Below are 15,186 nucleotides of genomic sequence, written 5' to 3'. Positions count from 1 at the left end.
ATGGATGGACAGATGAATAGACAGACAGATAGATAGCTAGATAAATATATAGCTAGCTAGATAGGTAGGTAGATAGTCATTTGTAGGGGAAGTCACTGGTAAGTGAAGAGTACCAGGAAAGGCTTTATGCAGGAGATGACATTTGAATTGAGCTTAGAAAGAAATCAAGGTGATAACCAGATGCCGTAGGGACAGGATACATTTTATACATGGGAGATGGCTCTTGCGAAGGGATGGAGAACAGAGTTGGAGATGGAGTGCTTACTGTCTGTGAGGAACAGAAAGAACACCAGTTTGGTCGGATTGAACAGCGTGTGAAGAGGAGTGATGTGTATAATAAGGATGGAAAGGTGGGTTGAAGCGAGGCTGCGAAGGGACTTCAATGTCAAATAGAGGAGTCTGTATTTGGTCCTAGAGGAAACAGGGAGCCACTGAAGGTTATTCAACAGAAGAGTGCCATAGTCAGATCTGTGCTTTAGAAAGAACACATTGATGGTGGTATGAAAGATGGCCTGGAGAAGGCAGAGAACTGAGGCAGAGGTCTAGTCCAGCTCCATCATTTTACTAATGAGGGAACCAGTTTGCCCAAGTGACTTACACAAGTAGCAGAGGTGCAATTAGAACTTTTGTCTCCCAATGCAGAACTCTTCCACCATCCCACACTGCCTCTACATTGAAAAGAAAATAATTTCTTCTCCTTGGTCAGAATGGGAAGCATTTAGTCTTCTGGCACATCTCCTATAGTTGTTAAAACTATCTAGTCATATACCTTCCAACTAGAAAATGTAATGAAACTCCTACTCCTAAAATTATTTGATACAGTTATAGACAAAAAAAAGTAAGAAAACGTCAAGAGGCATTTTTTGCAATTAGCTGGCATTATATGTTCAATTCTGAGTATGTTGCTGTAAAACTGAAGATTGGAAACAAAGTGCTTTTAGACTTACATCAAGCTGGAAGAGTCCCACAGAAACATCTTTGAGTGTATTTTCTGAAAAATCCACTTCTTTAAGGTGATTTTTCCAAAAAACAGCTATTTTGTCTGGCAGATACTCGAGTAAATTTTTGGCAGCTTTACAACATTTCTAAATGTTCAAGGAGAGACAGAGAATATTGGTGTACAAGGTAGTTTCAAAGTGTTAGAATTTTCATTTTTCATAGTTATACTAATAAAATTAGGTTACTTCATAAATATGAACCAGTGCTTAGTTAAAAGGGCAGAAACTTGAATTTCCCCCCATTTCTTATTCTCCTTATTGAGTGCTCACTGTACACAGAAGCTTTCACTAGTTTATATATGAATTCCTCACTTCCTTTAAGACTCAGCTCAGGAACCACCTTCTACTAGAAGGCTTTCCTGATCTCCCAACTGTAATGTGTTCCCTCCTAATTGCTTTGTATTTATTCCATATACTATAAGTGATAGAAATTAAGCTCCTTGAGAGCAGAGATTTTTTTCTTTCTTTCTTTTTTTTGGGGAGGGGGACTTTGCATCCCTAGCACTCTGCCCAGAGCCTGGCATATAGTAGGTACTTAATAAATACTTGTTGATTAATTTTTCTCTAGAGAGAAATGTATGTATCTCTTTCTACCTCCCTATTCCCAACTCTAAGAAATCTTAAATGTTTCTCTTAGATGTAGAACTAATTTCTTCTTAAGTTGCAATTATCATAAATAATTATTTTAGTTTCAGATTCTATACTTACCAAGGGGCAGGCCCAAGGATCAGGAAAAACCTTCAGCTTATTTCTGGAGACATTGAGGCAATTTAGTGATTTGAATGAGTGAAGGAATACTGCAGGTAGTTCTGTCAATTTATTGTCAGACAGGTCAAGCTCCTGTAGCTTCCTTAATCCAATCCAATTAGTTGCTAAAAGAAAAAAAAAAAGAAGAAATCTTTCTGACCTGGGCCCTCTTCTCCCTCTCTATACTATCTAGCTTGATCTCATCAGTTCTCATGGATTCCACTATCACCTCTATGCAGATGATTTCCAGACCTATATATCCAGCCCTATTCTTTCTCCTGAGCTCCAGTCCTGTATCACCAACTACCTTTTGGACATCTTGAACTGGATGTCCCATGAGCATCTCAAACTCATCCTGTCCAAAACAGAGCTTATTATATTTCCCCACAAATCATCCCCTCTTTCCCACTTTCCTAATACTGTTGAAGCCACCAGCATCCTCCTAGGCTCATAAATTTAGTGTCATCCTCTACTCTGAAACCCCAACTCACCCTACACATTGAATCTGTCTGTCATCTACTCTTCTTGTTTTTGTCTTTACAACACGTGGGATAGGTGTCAGCCTTTCTCCATTCACACAGCTACCACCCTGGAGCAGACTTTCATCACCTCCCTGTTGCAACCACCTTCTAACTATATGGTCTCCCTGCCCCAAGTCTCTGCCCACTCCAATCCATCCTCCACTCAGCTACCAAAGTGATCTTCCTAAAGCACAGTCCTGACCAGGTCATCTTCCTACTCAACAAACTCAATGGCTCCCCACTTACCTCCAGGATCAAATATAAAATGCTCTTTGTCATTTAATGCCCTTTATAACCTGGTCCTATCCTACCTTTCGAGTCTTCCTATACTTCAGTCTTCTTTATATGTTCACAATCTACCTACGCTGGCTTTCTGGAAGTTCCTCAAACCCACCTTCAGACCAAGACTTCTCACTGACTGTCTCCTGTGCTTACTTCCTTGGCCTCCTTCAAGAATCAACTCAAATACCTTCTGCACGGGGACTTCCCCCACTAGGGTCTCCCCCACTGCTAGTACCTGGCCTTCTATTTTGCTTTCCACTCACCGAATTTCTGTCTTATGTGTACATAGCTGTTTGCCTGATGTCTCCCCCATTAGAATGTGAGCTCTTTGAGGTCAAGGAATGTTTTTGCTTTTATTTATATCACCAGCACTTAGCACAATGCCCCTGGCACATGCCAAGCTCTTAACAGTATTCATTGACTGACTAACCTCACTATTTGATGCAAACTCTTTTTCAGGAGGAAAAAAAATTCCATCAGATTACTAGAGATCAACATACCATTTTCTTCTTCAAATATTTTTTCTAAGTAATTTTTTGTAGCCGTCAGCTTTTGAAGTTTTGAGAGGTGTAAAAATCCAGGAGGAAGATGTGACAACTTGTTGCTGGATATATCAATTTCAAGTAACCTGCAATAAAGACAAGGGAAGTAAAATCACCGGTGAAGCTTTTATCATTGTTCTGAAAACAATGATATCATAGTTTTCCTGCTTGTACAAGACAGACCATGTGATGCAGTACATAGAATATTATGCTTGGAGGTAGAAAAACCTGGTTTCAGATCCTGGCTCAAACACTAGTTGGGTGAACCTCAGGAAGTCATTTAATTAATTTGAGTCTCAGTTATTACCTTATCTGTAAAATGGGTATAACAGCTACCTCCCACAAAATGGTTGTGAAGATCGTAGTAGATATGAGTGTTTTTTAAACCCCAATGTCAGCTCTTACTATTTTAACAATATTTTTCCCCCCATAAGGGCTAAAGAAAAAAAAATCTGCAGTGTTCTATTCAAAGGCCAGTAGTCAAAATATCATAATTTAAATGAATTTGAGTAGATAAAATTGTCATCATGCCTCAGGGTGAATGAAAAGTATATTCAAACATTAAAAAGATTAAAATAGACAACTATATTGGTTATACTTGCAGAGGCAGCTGGGTACAAAGGATGGAGTGTTGTACCTGGAGTAGGGAAGATCTAGGTTCAAATCCAGCCTCAGACATTTCAGAGCTGTGTAACCCTGGACAAGTCAACCTCTTCCTGCCTCAGTTTCCTCAACTGTAAAATGGGGATAATAATAGCACCTCCAGGGTTGTTGTGAGGATCAAATGAGATAATATTTGTAAAGAGCTTAACACAATGCCTAGCACATAGTAGGTACTTAATAAATATGTGTTTTCTTCTTTCTTTCCTTCCTTTTACCTCAAAGATGCAATTTTCTTTGTAGGGGTTCAAATACAGGCCACAGCCCTCAAATGAGACCTCTTTTAAAGAAAAAAAATTTGTACAAAGTTAGCATTTTAAAAAATATTGACCCACTGGTGGTGGTGGTAGAGGAACCTAGTATTTTACCTAAATCCAAGAAAAAGGAGAAACTTAGAATAATCAATCAGCCTGACTTACTAGAAAGAGTTCTGTATTTGGAGCCTGAGGACATAGGTCTAAATCAGGAGTGTGGAACCTGCAGCCTTGAGGCCACATGTGGCCCTCTAGGTCCTCAATCGCAGCCCTATGACTGAACCCAAATTTTACATAACAAATCCGCATTTGGATTCAGTCAAAGGGCCGCACTTGAGGACCTAGAGAGCCACATGTGACCTTGAGACCGCAGGTGCCCCACCCCCAGTCTAAATCATAATTGTGACTTTTACTAGTTGTATGGCATTGGATCAGTGATATCCCTTCTCAGACCTTCAGTTTCCTCACTTGTCAAGTAAAGAAATAGCTTTACATTTTTTAAGATTACTTTCAGCACTATACCCTCAGATCCTAAGCATAAACTTCTCCTTTCTCCCCCTATAGCATTACCCATCTCACTGTCTTCTTTCTTGTTTCTCCCTGCCCCTCTTTCCTCTTCTAAGCTTGGGCTAAGAGCCAGGTGCTTCATGGAGGCTCTCTGAGGGATGTTTCTTCTCCTATACCTCTCAATTAAAAGCTTTTCATTATGACCTCCCCCCCTCATCCGTTATGGAGTCAGAAAACATTTAGATCCCAGATCTTGGAGAAAAGCTTTCCTGCACAAGACGAATAAAGAATAATAACTTAATTCTTACTTGCTCTTCTCTAATCTTTACTCCAGCACTCTTAGGGCAGCCCCTCACTTAGTTGCCAAATTTAGAAACTCTATTATGTTCAGGAGGACAATTTATACAATAACAACAGACAACACAACAATGAAAGATTTAGGAACTCTAATCAACACAATGACCAATCGTTAATCCAGAAGTCTCCTAATGCTACCCACCTCCGGATTGAAAGGACTCAGAATGCAGATTAAAGCATATTATTTTTCAGACATGGCCAATATAGGAATTTGTTTTGCTTGACCATACAGGTTTGTAACAGAGTTTTGTTTGTCTTGCTTTGTCAATGGGGAGAGGTGGGATGAGGGGAGGAGGAAGGAAAAAAGGCAGATCTGAGAATAAAACAAAACTGAATTTAAAGGTTAAAGAGAATCCCTGTTGTTTCATGTGCCTTTGCTCTTACATTCTTTTCCGGGAAATGAGCTCCAGCCCACTTGTAACAGTTCACCCCAGTCTCAGAGATAATGGGGGAGGAAAAGAAAGTTGATGAGCTTTGTAGTAAAATCCCTGGATCAGTCGATTGGAAGATGTAAGCTTCAGGGATCTGCTAATTGGTTAAACTGTCCTCCATGTCAGGGGGATCCAACATAAGTTCCTTCAGCCTGGGTGTCAATTGGGGGAAAACTGTTGTGCTTTCATTGTGGCTAGAGATAGAGACACCGATGAGCTATTAGCTGAGTCTGTGGTCTGAAGAATGGGATGATGAGGCATACTCAGGTTTTGATCAATAGAGCTAGGCAAATTATGGCTTTGCCCCAGGGCACCAAATAAAAATAATCAGTTAAAACAGGAAACTATCAGATAGCAGGCTGAGGTGAACTCTGCTCCTATATTGACTTCCCCAGCAATGACTTTGCCCTGGTGACCTGCATTCTTTCTGTCCCCATTGCCTCCATCCCCAGCTCAACTGGGAACACCCTTTATATCATTACATCCAGGTGTGGTTTGTGGTACTTGTCTCAGTCAGAAAAATTCATAGTTACAGCTCTGTAGGTAAGCCATACATATATTCAGAACAAAAGAATATTTGTTCAGGCACGTCACATTAACATGTCAGCCAAGATAGCCCACAGACTGTCTTGGGTGATGTTTAGTGCTGGTCCAGCTGGTCAATCAGTCGGTTAAAATTCAAAGTGCAGGCCCTTCTGATGAGGGCTTATTAATATTTTTTGTACCCTAAGGATAACACCATAACATTATGGGCCTAGTCAAAGATAGCAGTCCATTTAAGGGAATGAAGTAGGGACAGAGCAGCAGAGGAAGAGGGTCTTTCCTTGCTGGAAATTGATTTGTAAGAAGGAAGGAACTTCCTGCTCAAATTTCCAAGAGGAAATTATATTTGAAAACATAAAATAAAATGATGGAAAATTGGCAAGAGGAGAAATGTAGCTCTCTCCCTGGAGAATGAATTATTCCTTTCACACTCACTCTTCCATGACTTGGGACTACAGCCCACCTGGTACAGATGATTTCATCAGAGGATTGCACACTGGGCAGCTCTACCAGCTGGTTGTCAGAGAGATTCAATTTTCGCAGGTTTATCAGTCCCCAGGGAATGACAGATGGGAGGGAAGTCAGGCAGTTGGCAGAAAGGTCCAACTCTGTGATCTGACATGAAATATCGATTAACCAATCTAGATCCACCCACGGTAACTTCAGATGGGACCATTTCACACGGAGGGCCTAATGTTTGGGGTAGAGGAAAGGGAAGAAAGGAAAAACACATGTTAATTAATACACATTCAATCTGCAAGGAGCCACTATATAGTGTGGTTTAAGTCCATTCTTTTTTAAAGGGAAATCCTTTAAAACTACATTTCCATGTTGTTTTGTGATGAACATAATGCCACAAAAGAACGATCATGGGTCTTGGAACCAACAAACATCCTAGGTTCAAAGTCTGGCTCTAACTCTTAATAGTTACCATTTTTCTATTTGACTTTAGACAAGTAAGCTCACCAATCTAGGTGAACTGGCCTCAGTTCTCTCATATACAAAATGAGGTTCATTCCAATAATGAATCTATGACTGAATGACCTTATCTGCTGGTGGAAGGAGATGGCTACAAAAATGATCAGACCCATTAACTAAGTTGGTCTTCTCTGGGCTAGAGAAGTTGGCAGTTTGCTTGTGGTGGAGAAAAGGATATGGTTAACTGCTGGAACACACAATCTGGGTATTTTTCTTACATCTTGATTACCAAAGAACTTGAAGCCCAATTAGGTTTCTGAGGAAGGAAATCTGGTTTTGGGGTCTGTTTCTCCAAAGCAACTGGAAATCCATATCGGAAAAAAAAATTAGAAAAGCAGGAATATAAACAAAAATTAGTGCTTTGTAAATGGAAAAATGTTAACAACCCAGTGAAGTCTGCATGGAAAGATATCAAAAAATGGTTTGGAAACTATTTACCCAAGTATTTTTGCCTTCAAAGCTGGCATCAGTTGAGAGAATTTCCTTCTATGGACACTAGATGGTGGCACATCACCTATGTTTTATTTAAGCATTCATTCCTTCTAGAGACAAGGTAACTAGGATAGAGCCTTATCATCTCAGATTCATAGGATCCAGAAGTAGAAGAGACCCGAGGGGGCCAGAGAGAGACCACCCACTTATTCTAATCATGTCTTGCTTTCAAGTCTGGGCCTCTTCCCACCACATTACTATTTTTTACTTCTAAGTTATAGGGAAGGCTTTCCCCCTTCCCATAAACCTGATTTTCAGTAGAGCCATTATACTACTAGCACCCACTAGGGGCTAGGTGCTTAGATAAGGATGCTACTCAAGAGTAACATAGAAAAATAGGTATTTCGTATTATTTTGAATACTTAATTCCAAGGAATTTGTTACTCCTAGAGAATTTTTGATTCTCTGCTCTTATCAGGATGTACACTGCAGTCTAGTCTCAGTGCCAGAAAATGAGGGGTAATGAGAAAAAAACATAATTAGATGATTCTTCACCACTAAGATCTCATGTTCTTCTGCCTTTAAGGAGTTACATTTTGCATTATCTAAATGTAGGATCCCATGACAAATCAAATAAAATCATGTATAAAAAGTTCTACCTACCTCACAGTGTTGTAGTTAGGCAAGCTTTTTGTTAACTGAAAGCTGTATATAAATATGTATTGTCATTACTCTTTCAAGTCTCATGAATGAGGGTCTATAAAAATATCCATAACTACCATAAGAGAAGTCTATTCACTATAAAACAAAGAGGTTTAGTGAACTCAATAAATCTGGTTCTCAGTACAGGTCAATATCTGTTCAACCCTAAAATGGATCTGTTTAGCTTATATTTGCAGCATGATTTAGTAGACTGAGAATTAATATATCTAGGTTACATTTCTGGCTCTGCCACCAAATTTAACTGTGTGATCTTGGGCACTTAATATCTATGGCTCTCAGTTTCCCTATCTCTAAAATTAGGAGATTCAACTAAATGATTTCTAAGATGTCTTTCCATCTCTAAATTCTATTACTCTATTATCCTCTATGGAAAGACATAACTCAATATTCCCCATGTTTACTGGTGTCAAACCTCATTAATATTTTCCCCCGAATTAGAAAAATGTTTTCTTCAGCTAATACCTTTATTCTTTTTAAGGAACCATCCTTCTGGTTCCTCCCATCTAATAAAGGTAATCCTCCCCTTATATGTAACCCACAAATAAAGAAGGCAGCTCCCATCACTAGAATGAAGAAGGTGAGAAAAGCAGGAATAGCTTAGAGGAGTCTACAGTAGGGTTTTCAGCTTTCCTTTATCTTTTAAAGCAACCTCTCCCTTCTTTGTCCCTTTACTGCCAAACTGCTAGAAAGAATAGTATCTATCACCTTCTCGCCACCTACTTTTTTTTTTTTTACAATATGGCTCCTGATCTCACCCCTTGACTGAAATCACTCCTTCTTAAGGTACTTATCTAAAGTCTTTATCTCCAAATTCAACCCCCTTACCCTCTTTTTAATTGCTGTTTCTCATCACAACACTCCATGTCTCATCTCTTGGCCTTTGCACAGACTGTCTGCTATGCCTGCCTCCCTGATTATGTCCATCTCTTGGAATCCCTAGTTTCTATCAAGACTCAGACGAGGAGCAGCTAGGTGGCACAGTAGATACAGCTCTGGCTTTGGAGTCAGGAGGACCTGAGTTCAAATCCAGCCTCAGACACATGACACTTACTAGCTGTGTGACCCTGGGCAAGTCACTTAACCCCAATTGCCTTGCCAAAAAAAAAAGCAAAAAAAAAAAAGAGACTCAGTTGAAGTGTCACTTTCTGCATGAAGCCTTTCCTGGCCCCCCAGCTGCTAGTGACTTCTCTCCCGAGGTTACCTTGTATCTGTTTTGTATACACTTCTATAGATGCACTTTGTCTCCCCTTTTAGAATAGAAGCTCCTTGAGGGCAGGGACTTTATATGCAGCTCCTGGAACAGAGCAGACCTTTAACATATGTTTGTTGATTGGTATCAATGCAGTATCTGACACTGTTGTCCACCTTGTCCTTTTCCACCTCTTTTCTTTGGTTCTATGTTACCATGCTCTCCTGATTCTCCTTCCTGACTTTCATGCTCTTTCTTTGGTACCTTTGTTGGGTCCAATCCTAAGCCCTTTTCTCTATTCTCTCTAAACTTATCTGGCTAATTGATCTATTCCCATGAATTGCATTATCAACTACATACAGATGTACATCAAAAACTTCATCTTTGGTCCTGCCCTTTCCCGTAAGCTGTGGTCAGTGGTTTCCTACTGTCGTTTATCTCTGCCTAGATGTGCCGCATCACTTCAAAACTCTAAAATGAAGGACATCTCCCTCCCATTACCCGCCCCTCCTCCTAACTTTACTATTTCTGCTGACACCACAATTCTCCCAAACTCCCAGACTCAAGCCCTCTGCATAATTAAAATGGCTTTTTCCCCCCTTTCCTTTACCCCTGCAGATGAACCCTATTGCTCCTGGGCAACAGTTACTTGCTGATTCTACTTTAGAAACATCTCTTGCATCAATTCCTTTCCATTTTTTATTCTATCAACTTAGTTGTGATATTCATTACCTCTTTTTTCTAAAGTTTAAAAAAATTTTTTATTCATTTTGAACTTAAATACATAGGCCAAAAAAAAAGAACATTTCCATGTACATAGCACAATATGAAAAGAGGATTCACTATAAAACTATTCATTATATAAAAAAACCCTATATAGTAAGTATTACACACCATTTTCAAAGCTATTCTGCTTTCTATGCTTCCTTCTAAATTCTCTTATTCTCTGCTGTGCACTTTTTATATTTTTATATTTTTATATTTTTCCCTCCCTCGTCACCCCACCCCAGAGATGGCTACCATTAGATACAATTATGTATATATGTGGAACTGTACCATACATACTATACGTTTATCAGTTCTTTCTCTGGAGGAAGATAGTAACTTCTTTCATAAGTCCTTTGTAGTTGATTTGAGTATTTATAATACTCAACACGAGTTAGTTACTCAAAGCTGTTTTTAAAACAATATTGCTGTTACTGTATATGAGGTTCTCTTGGTTCTGCTTATTATATCTTCCTAACTGATCTCTCTACCTTCAGTCACTTCAGTCTCCAATCCAGTCTTAACACTGCTGCCAAAGTACTCTTCATAATGCACAGGTCTGACCACATCATGATGTTGCTTAAAACTTCAGTGCCTCTCCACTCCAAATTACAAACTTGTAGCTTGGCACTCAAGACCCTCCAAAATGTGGGCCCCAACCTTCCTTTCTGACCTGAGCACATACTAATCCCTTTTATAACTAGGCAGCAAGGTGGTGCAATGAATAGGGCACTGGGCCTACAGTCGGGAAGACCTAAGTTCAAAGCCTGGCTCAGACGTTAGCTGGGTGATCCTGGGCAAATCACTTAGCCTTTCTCTGCCTTAGTTTCCTCAACTGGGTAATAATAGCACCTACCTCACAGGGGTCGTGTGAGGATCAAATGGGATGTTTGTAAAGCATAGTACTTGCCACAAAGTAGGCATTTAAGAAATACTTGTTCTCCCTTCTCCAAAGTCTAGTAGGGGAGAAAAAGCATACACAAATGACTACAACATAAAGTGGAAATGGCAGAATTTTAGACTGAGCTCTGTCACTAACTATTCGTGGCATACTAGGCAAGTGATTTATTCTCTTTAGGCTTGAGCTTCCTCATCTGTAAAATGAAGAAGTTAGTACAGTTTAGCAGAAAGGTTGACCAATAAACATTCACTGAACACCTGCTTTGTATCAGGTATTGTGCTAGTAGTTGAGGATACAGATGAAGTGAATGAAATAAGCCCCACTCAGAAGGAGCTGACATTCTAACTGGGGAGGCAAACAAAGACATGTTTTCATATATGCTGGTTAGATATAAGCAGAATAACTACAATATAGGTGAATATAAAGTAGAGAGAGAGGACACTAGTAGGTGAAAGGAGTCAGGGGCTTGAGCTGGGTCTTGGAGAAGAAAAGGAATTACATGAGGGACAGGGGAGAGGGGAGTCCTGTATAGGCATGGGGGAAGACCAGGGTAAAGGCATGGTAATGGAAGGCACAGTGTCATTTGTGCGAGGAATAGCTGAGAAGGCCCATTTGGCCAGACTGGAGAGTCATGTAGCATGACTCTAGAAATACAGGTTTGGTGCAGGTTATTTAAGGACTTTGAAAACTACACAGAACAGTTCATATTTTATCTTAGAGACAATAGAGAGCCCTTAAAGATTGCTCAGTAGGACAGTGACCTGATCATATACACAACCTAAGGAAAATCACTTTAGCACATGTGTGAAAGAAGACTGGAGAAGAGAGAGTCTTGAGGCAGAGAGAGCATGAGATGACAAGGACCTGAACTAAAAGGGTGGTTGTGTGTATAGGGAAGGGGATGGATGAGAGGTGGTTATGGAGGGAGGAATGGAAACCCTTGGCAACTAACTGGAAACGTGGGGTAAGGGAAAGTGAGGATTCAAAGAGAACATTGAGATTATTAACCTGGAAGACTCAGAAGAATGGTTCCTTTCAGTTCTATGATTTAAGGTGATATGTCTCTAAAATATTCTCCTTATCCACCATATCTGCAAACATGGTACTTTATACAAAGTATGTACCCTATGAACAGCTGGCTGTTCACACATTTTCAACTGTCATCAAGAAATTTAACCTGTGGACATATGATGCTGTATTAGCTTAAGTCCAGTCCATGCTCTACATGGCTCAATGGCTAATGTCATTAATCAGTTCTATAGAGGGACAGTGATAGTGATAGTGACAGTGATAAGGGCTGGTATGATTTCACTGGTATAAATAACTTCCAGGTGAAGAAACTCCCTCTACTAATACAGGAAGGCAACTGCTCTACAATTTAAATGTAGTCTCAGAGAGTTCATTAGGGCGCTGAGAGGTTGCCAGGGTGATATAGCCAGGACAGATCAGAGGCAGGCCTTAAATCCAAGTCTTCCTGGTTTTTCTTTGCCATGCTATCTCTAGTTTTACACATATACACACATGTGATAATTATGTAGATATATAGACACATATATACATAAATACACATATACACACACACACACACACATATACAAATAGACACATATGAGGACAAGAGAGAGAGAAAGAGAGACATACACACAAAGGGGAAAGAATTGAGGGAAAGAGTGGAAGGGGGAAGAGAAAAGACAGGGGGAATGGAATGGAAGGGGGAAAAGTATAGGAGAAAAAGGTAGAGGAAGAGGAGAAGGAGGAGGAAGAATTATGGTACAAAGTTTTAATCTTTTTATTTCTGGCCAGAGCTGCTTTTAGGAGAAAGAATTCACAAATCTAGAAGATCTCTACCCCCAAAACATGTATAGCAGTACTTTTCAAGGTAGCAAAGAACTGGAAACAAAAGTAGATGCCCAATGATTGGGGAAATGGCTAAAATAATTCTTGTATGTGAATGTAATAGAATATTAATGCCCCATAAGAAACAAAGAATATGGTGAATATAGAGAAGCATGGAAAGGCTTCCATGAGCTGAGACAAAATGAAGTCAGCAGAGCGTGAAAAATAATGTTTATATGGATTGCAATGGTGTGAGTGCAAAAAACAACTGCCACAGAACAACAGAAAATGCAGGTTGCAAAATTACAAAGAATAAGCTTCATACCAAAGAAGAAAAAATACCTTCCCCCTCCCATTTGTCAAGATAGGAAGGTACAGCATGTGTGGGGAACACTGCACACAATGTCATTTTTTCGCCCTATACTTTGATTAGTTTTGCTGGTTTTCCCCCTTTTCTTTTAAAAAAAACTATGATGACGAATGACTCTCTGGGGGAGGGAGGGGGAAAGATACAAGGGAAAATCTACACAATATAAAAACAAATATAGCAGTAAATACACACACACACACACACACACACACACATATATATAAATATTTCAAATTTTAGTTATTTACCTTTTGAGAAATGGGTGGCTATTTGCAACCAACTTCCTTAGGCACAAGGAAGAAGAAAAAAAGGGTGGGGAAAGTTCCTAAAATTAAGTCTCTTCTTGGTCATTTACCTATACATTCTTGGGGCTTATATTGTTAGGGTCATGATTTTATATCCAGAATAATATAACAATAACAATAATAATAGCAAATAAGGCCAGCATTTAAATAGAGCTTTTAAGATATGCAGAAACTTTAAACATATATATATACACACACAAACACACACATATATATATATGTGTGTGTTTGTGTGTGTATATATATATATGTGTATATAAATGATAGGAGAAACCTTTATAAATTAATTTGATATTATATTTACAATTACAGAAATGGCTTCAAAACGAAGCTATCTCTGGTTGGAAACTTGTGAAGATTGTATTTGGGGCTAAACCCAGTATAAAAACTTTCATTAAAAAAGGTCATTTCCTTTGTCATATTCAAAGATTATAGGCTGCCCAAATGTTTACTCAGAGACAGAAGAAGAAAAAAAAACCACGCAATTAAAAAGGCCTCACATCGAGTATTGTTGAAGTCTAAATCTATCATAGTAACCCTCAAAGCCCTCATTTCTGCCTGTGTTTAGTCCAGGAAGACTCACAATAAACAAGATTCCTAGGGAAGAAAGCCAACCATGGCATGATTACATTCATGAATATCACAGCAAAATCAAAAACAGAATGTCACTGAGACTTCACTAATACAACAATACATTATAAAAGAATACCAACTTTTAGTGCAAATACAAGCACAGTGAACGTGCCTCTGGGAAGTGAGAGCGCCAAAAGAATTTCTAGGCAGAGAATTTGTACTCCCTCAATAGCTGGTTTTAGAACAAATTGAAGGAAGTAGCAATTAAATGATCCAGGGTTTCTTCAGCACGGATACCTCATACTAAAGCCAGCTACAAATTCTCTGTGACCTAGGAGATGGTCTTTGAGAGCTACCATGGCCATAAAATCATCCCCCTTGCATCTAGCCCCTGTGGACACCCCTCTCAATTTGGCATGGCTGGTACTTAGATGATGGGCAAAAGTCAATCCACATTCAAAACGGGACCATACTCAGAACTCTTCTAGGCTGGTAGGGCGTTCCAGAGCTTGCATTTTGCTGGTATGACCTAATAGAGCTAGGGGCTTCTTCTACACCAAGATGAAGAACTGGAGGAGGACTAAAGTGGAAGTGTAATAGTTTCAGACTTAGGGACCTAAAGAGGGCCTGGAATATGAAGTCCTAGGAACTCACAGAACCCCAAGTAAAAGAGCAGACACAATTTTGGAGTTGCTGAAACAGGGTTTGATGGTCTCTTTAGGCACCTTAGGACTACATAATGTCTATGAGTGGTATACCAACAGGCCTAAAGCAAGAGAAGAAAAATAAAGGAAGAAAGAAGAATGAAGAAGGGAGACAGAGAAGAAGTAAAAACAAGAAAAGAAAAGTGTGTATGGTAACTTGTAACAGAATAAATTGCATGACGGGTTAGCCATAGGTCTTTAAGGTAGATATTCCTAACCTCTTGTGATCAACAGACTTCCTTCCTCCAAGAGAAGAAATGGGTTACTGAGAAAAAGCATAAATAAATGTTACTCAAAATACCTCTCAAATATCAGTATGAGAGAGAGAATACTGAATTGAGACACTAATAGATAAAGAGCCAGACTTGGAGTAAAAAAGACCTGAGTTTGAATCTTGCCTCAGATTCATAGTACCTATGTGACCCTCATCAAGTCACTTTACAGTTGCCTGCCTCAGTTTCCTGATCTGTAAAATAGAGATGGTAACATCTAACAGGTTTGCTGTGAGGATCAAATGAAATCATATATGTAAAGCATTTTGCAAACCTTAAAAGTATCATATAAATAT

The 15,186-nt window shown here is 39.3% G+C and overlaps 1 protein-coding gene across 3 annotated transcripts in view; it reads right to left on the bottom strand.

The window, feature by feature from the left end:
• The window catches only part of LRRK1 (leucine rich repeat kinase 1), a 153,394-nt gene that overhangs the window by 68,801 nt on the left and 69,407 nt on the right, over nucleotides 1-15,186 (bottom strand). For all 3 annotated transcript variants that reach the window (XM_020963705.2, XM_020963714.2, XM_020963732.2), the window contains exons 7-10: nucleotides 6,306-6,532; nucleotides 3,049-3,176; nucleotides 1,707-1,870; nucleotides 948-1,085 (exon numbers count right to left, since the gene is read on the bottom strand). In XM_020963705.2, coding sequence (XP_020819364.1) covers nucleotides 948-1,085; nucleotides 1,707-1,870; nucleotides 3,049-3,176; nucleotides 6,306-6,532 — 657 coding nt within the window. The remainder of the gene's footprint in view (nucleotides 1-947; nucleotides 1,086-1,706; nucleotides 1,871-3,048; nucleotides 3,177-6,305; nucleotides 6,533-15,186) is intronic.

This window comes from Phascolarctos cinereus, unplaced genomic scaffold (genome assembly GCF_003287225.1).
Source record: "Phascolarctos cinereus isolate Bilbo 61053 unplaced genomic scaffold, phaCin_HiC Scaffold_3;HRSCAF=262, whole genome shotgun sequence".
Lineage (NCBI taxonomy): Eukaryota > Metazoa > Chordata > Mammalia > Diprotodontia > Phascolarctidae > Phascolarctos > Phascolarctos cinereus.
The sequence above is the reverse complement of the archived record's forward strand: the minus strand, read 5'-3'. Positions and strand labels throughout refer to the sequence as shown.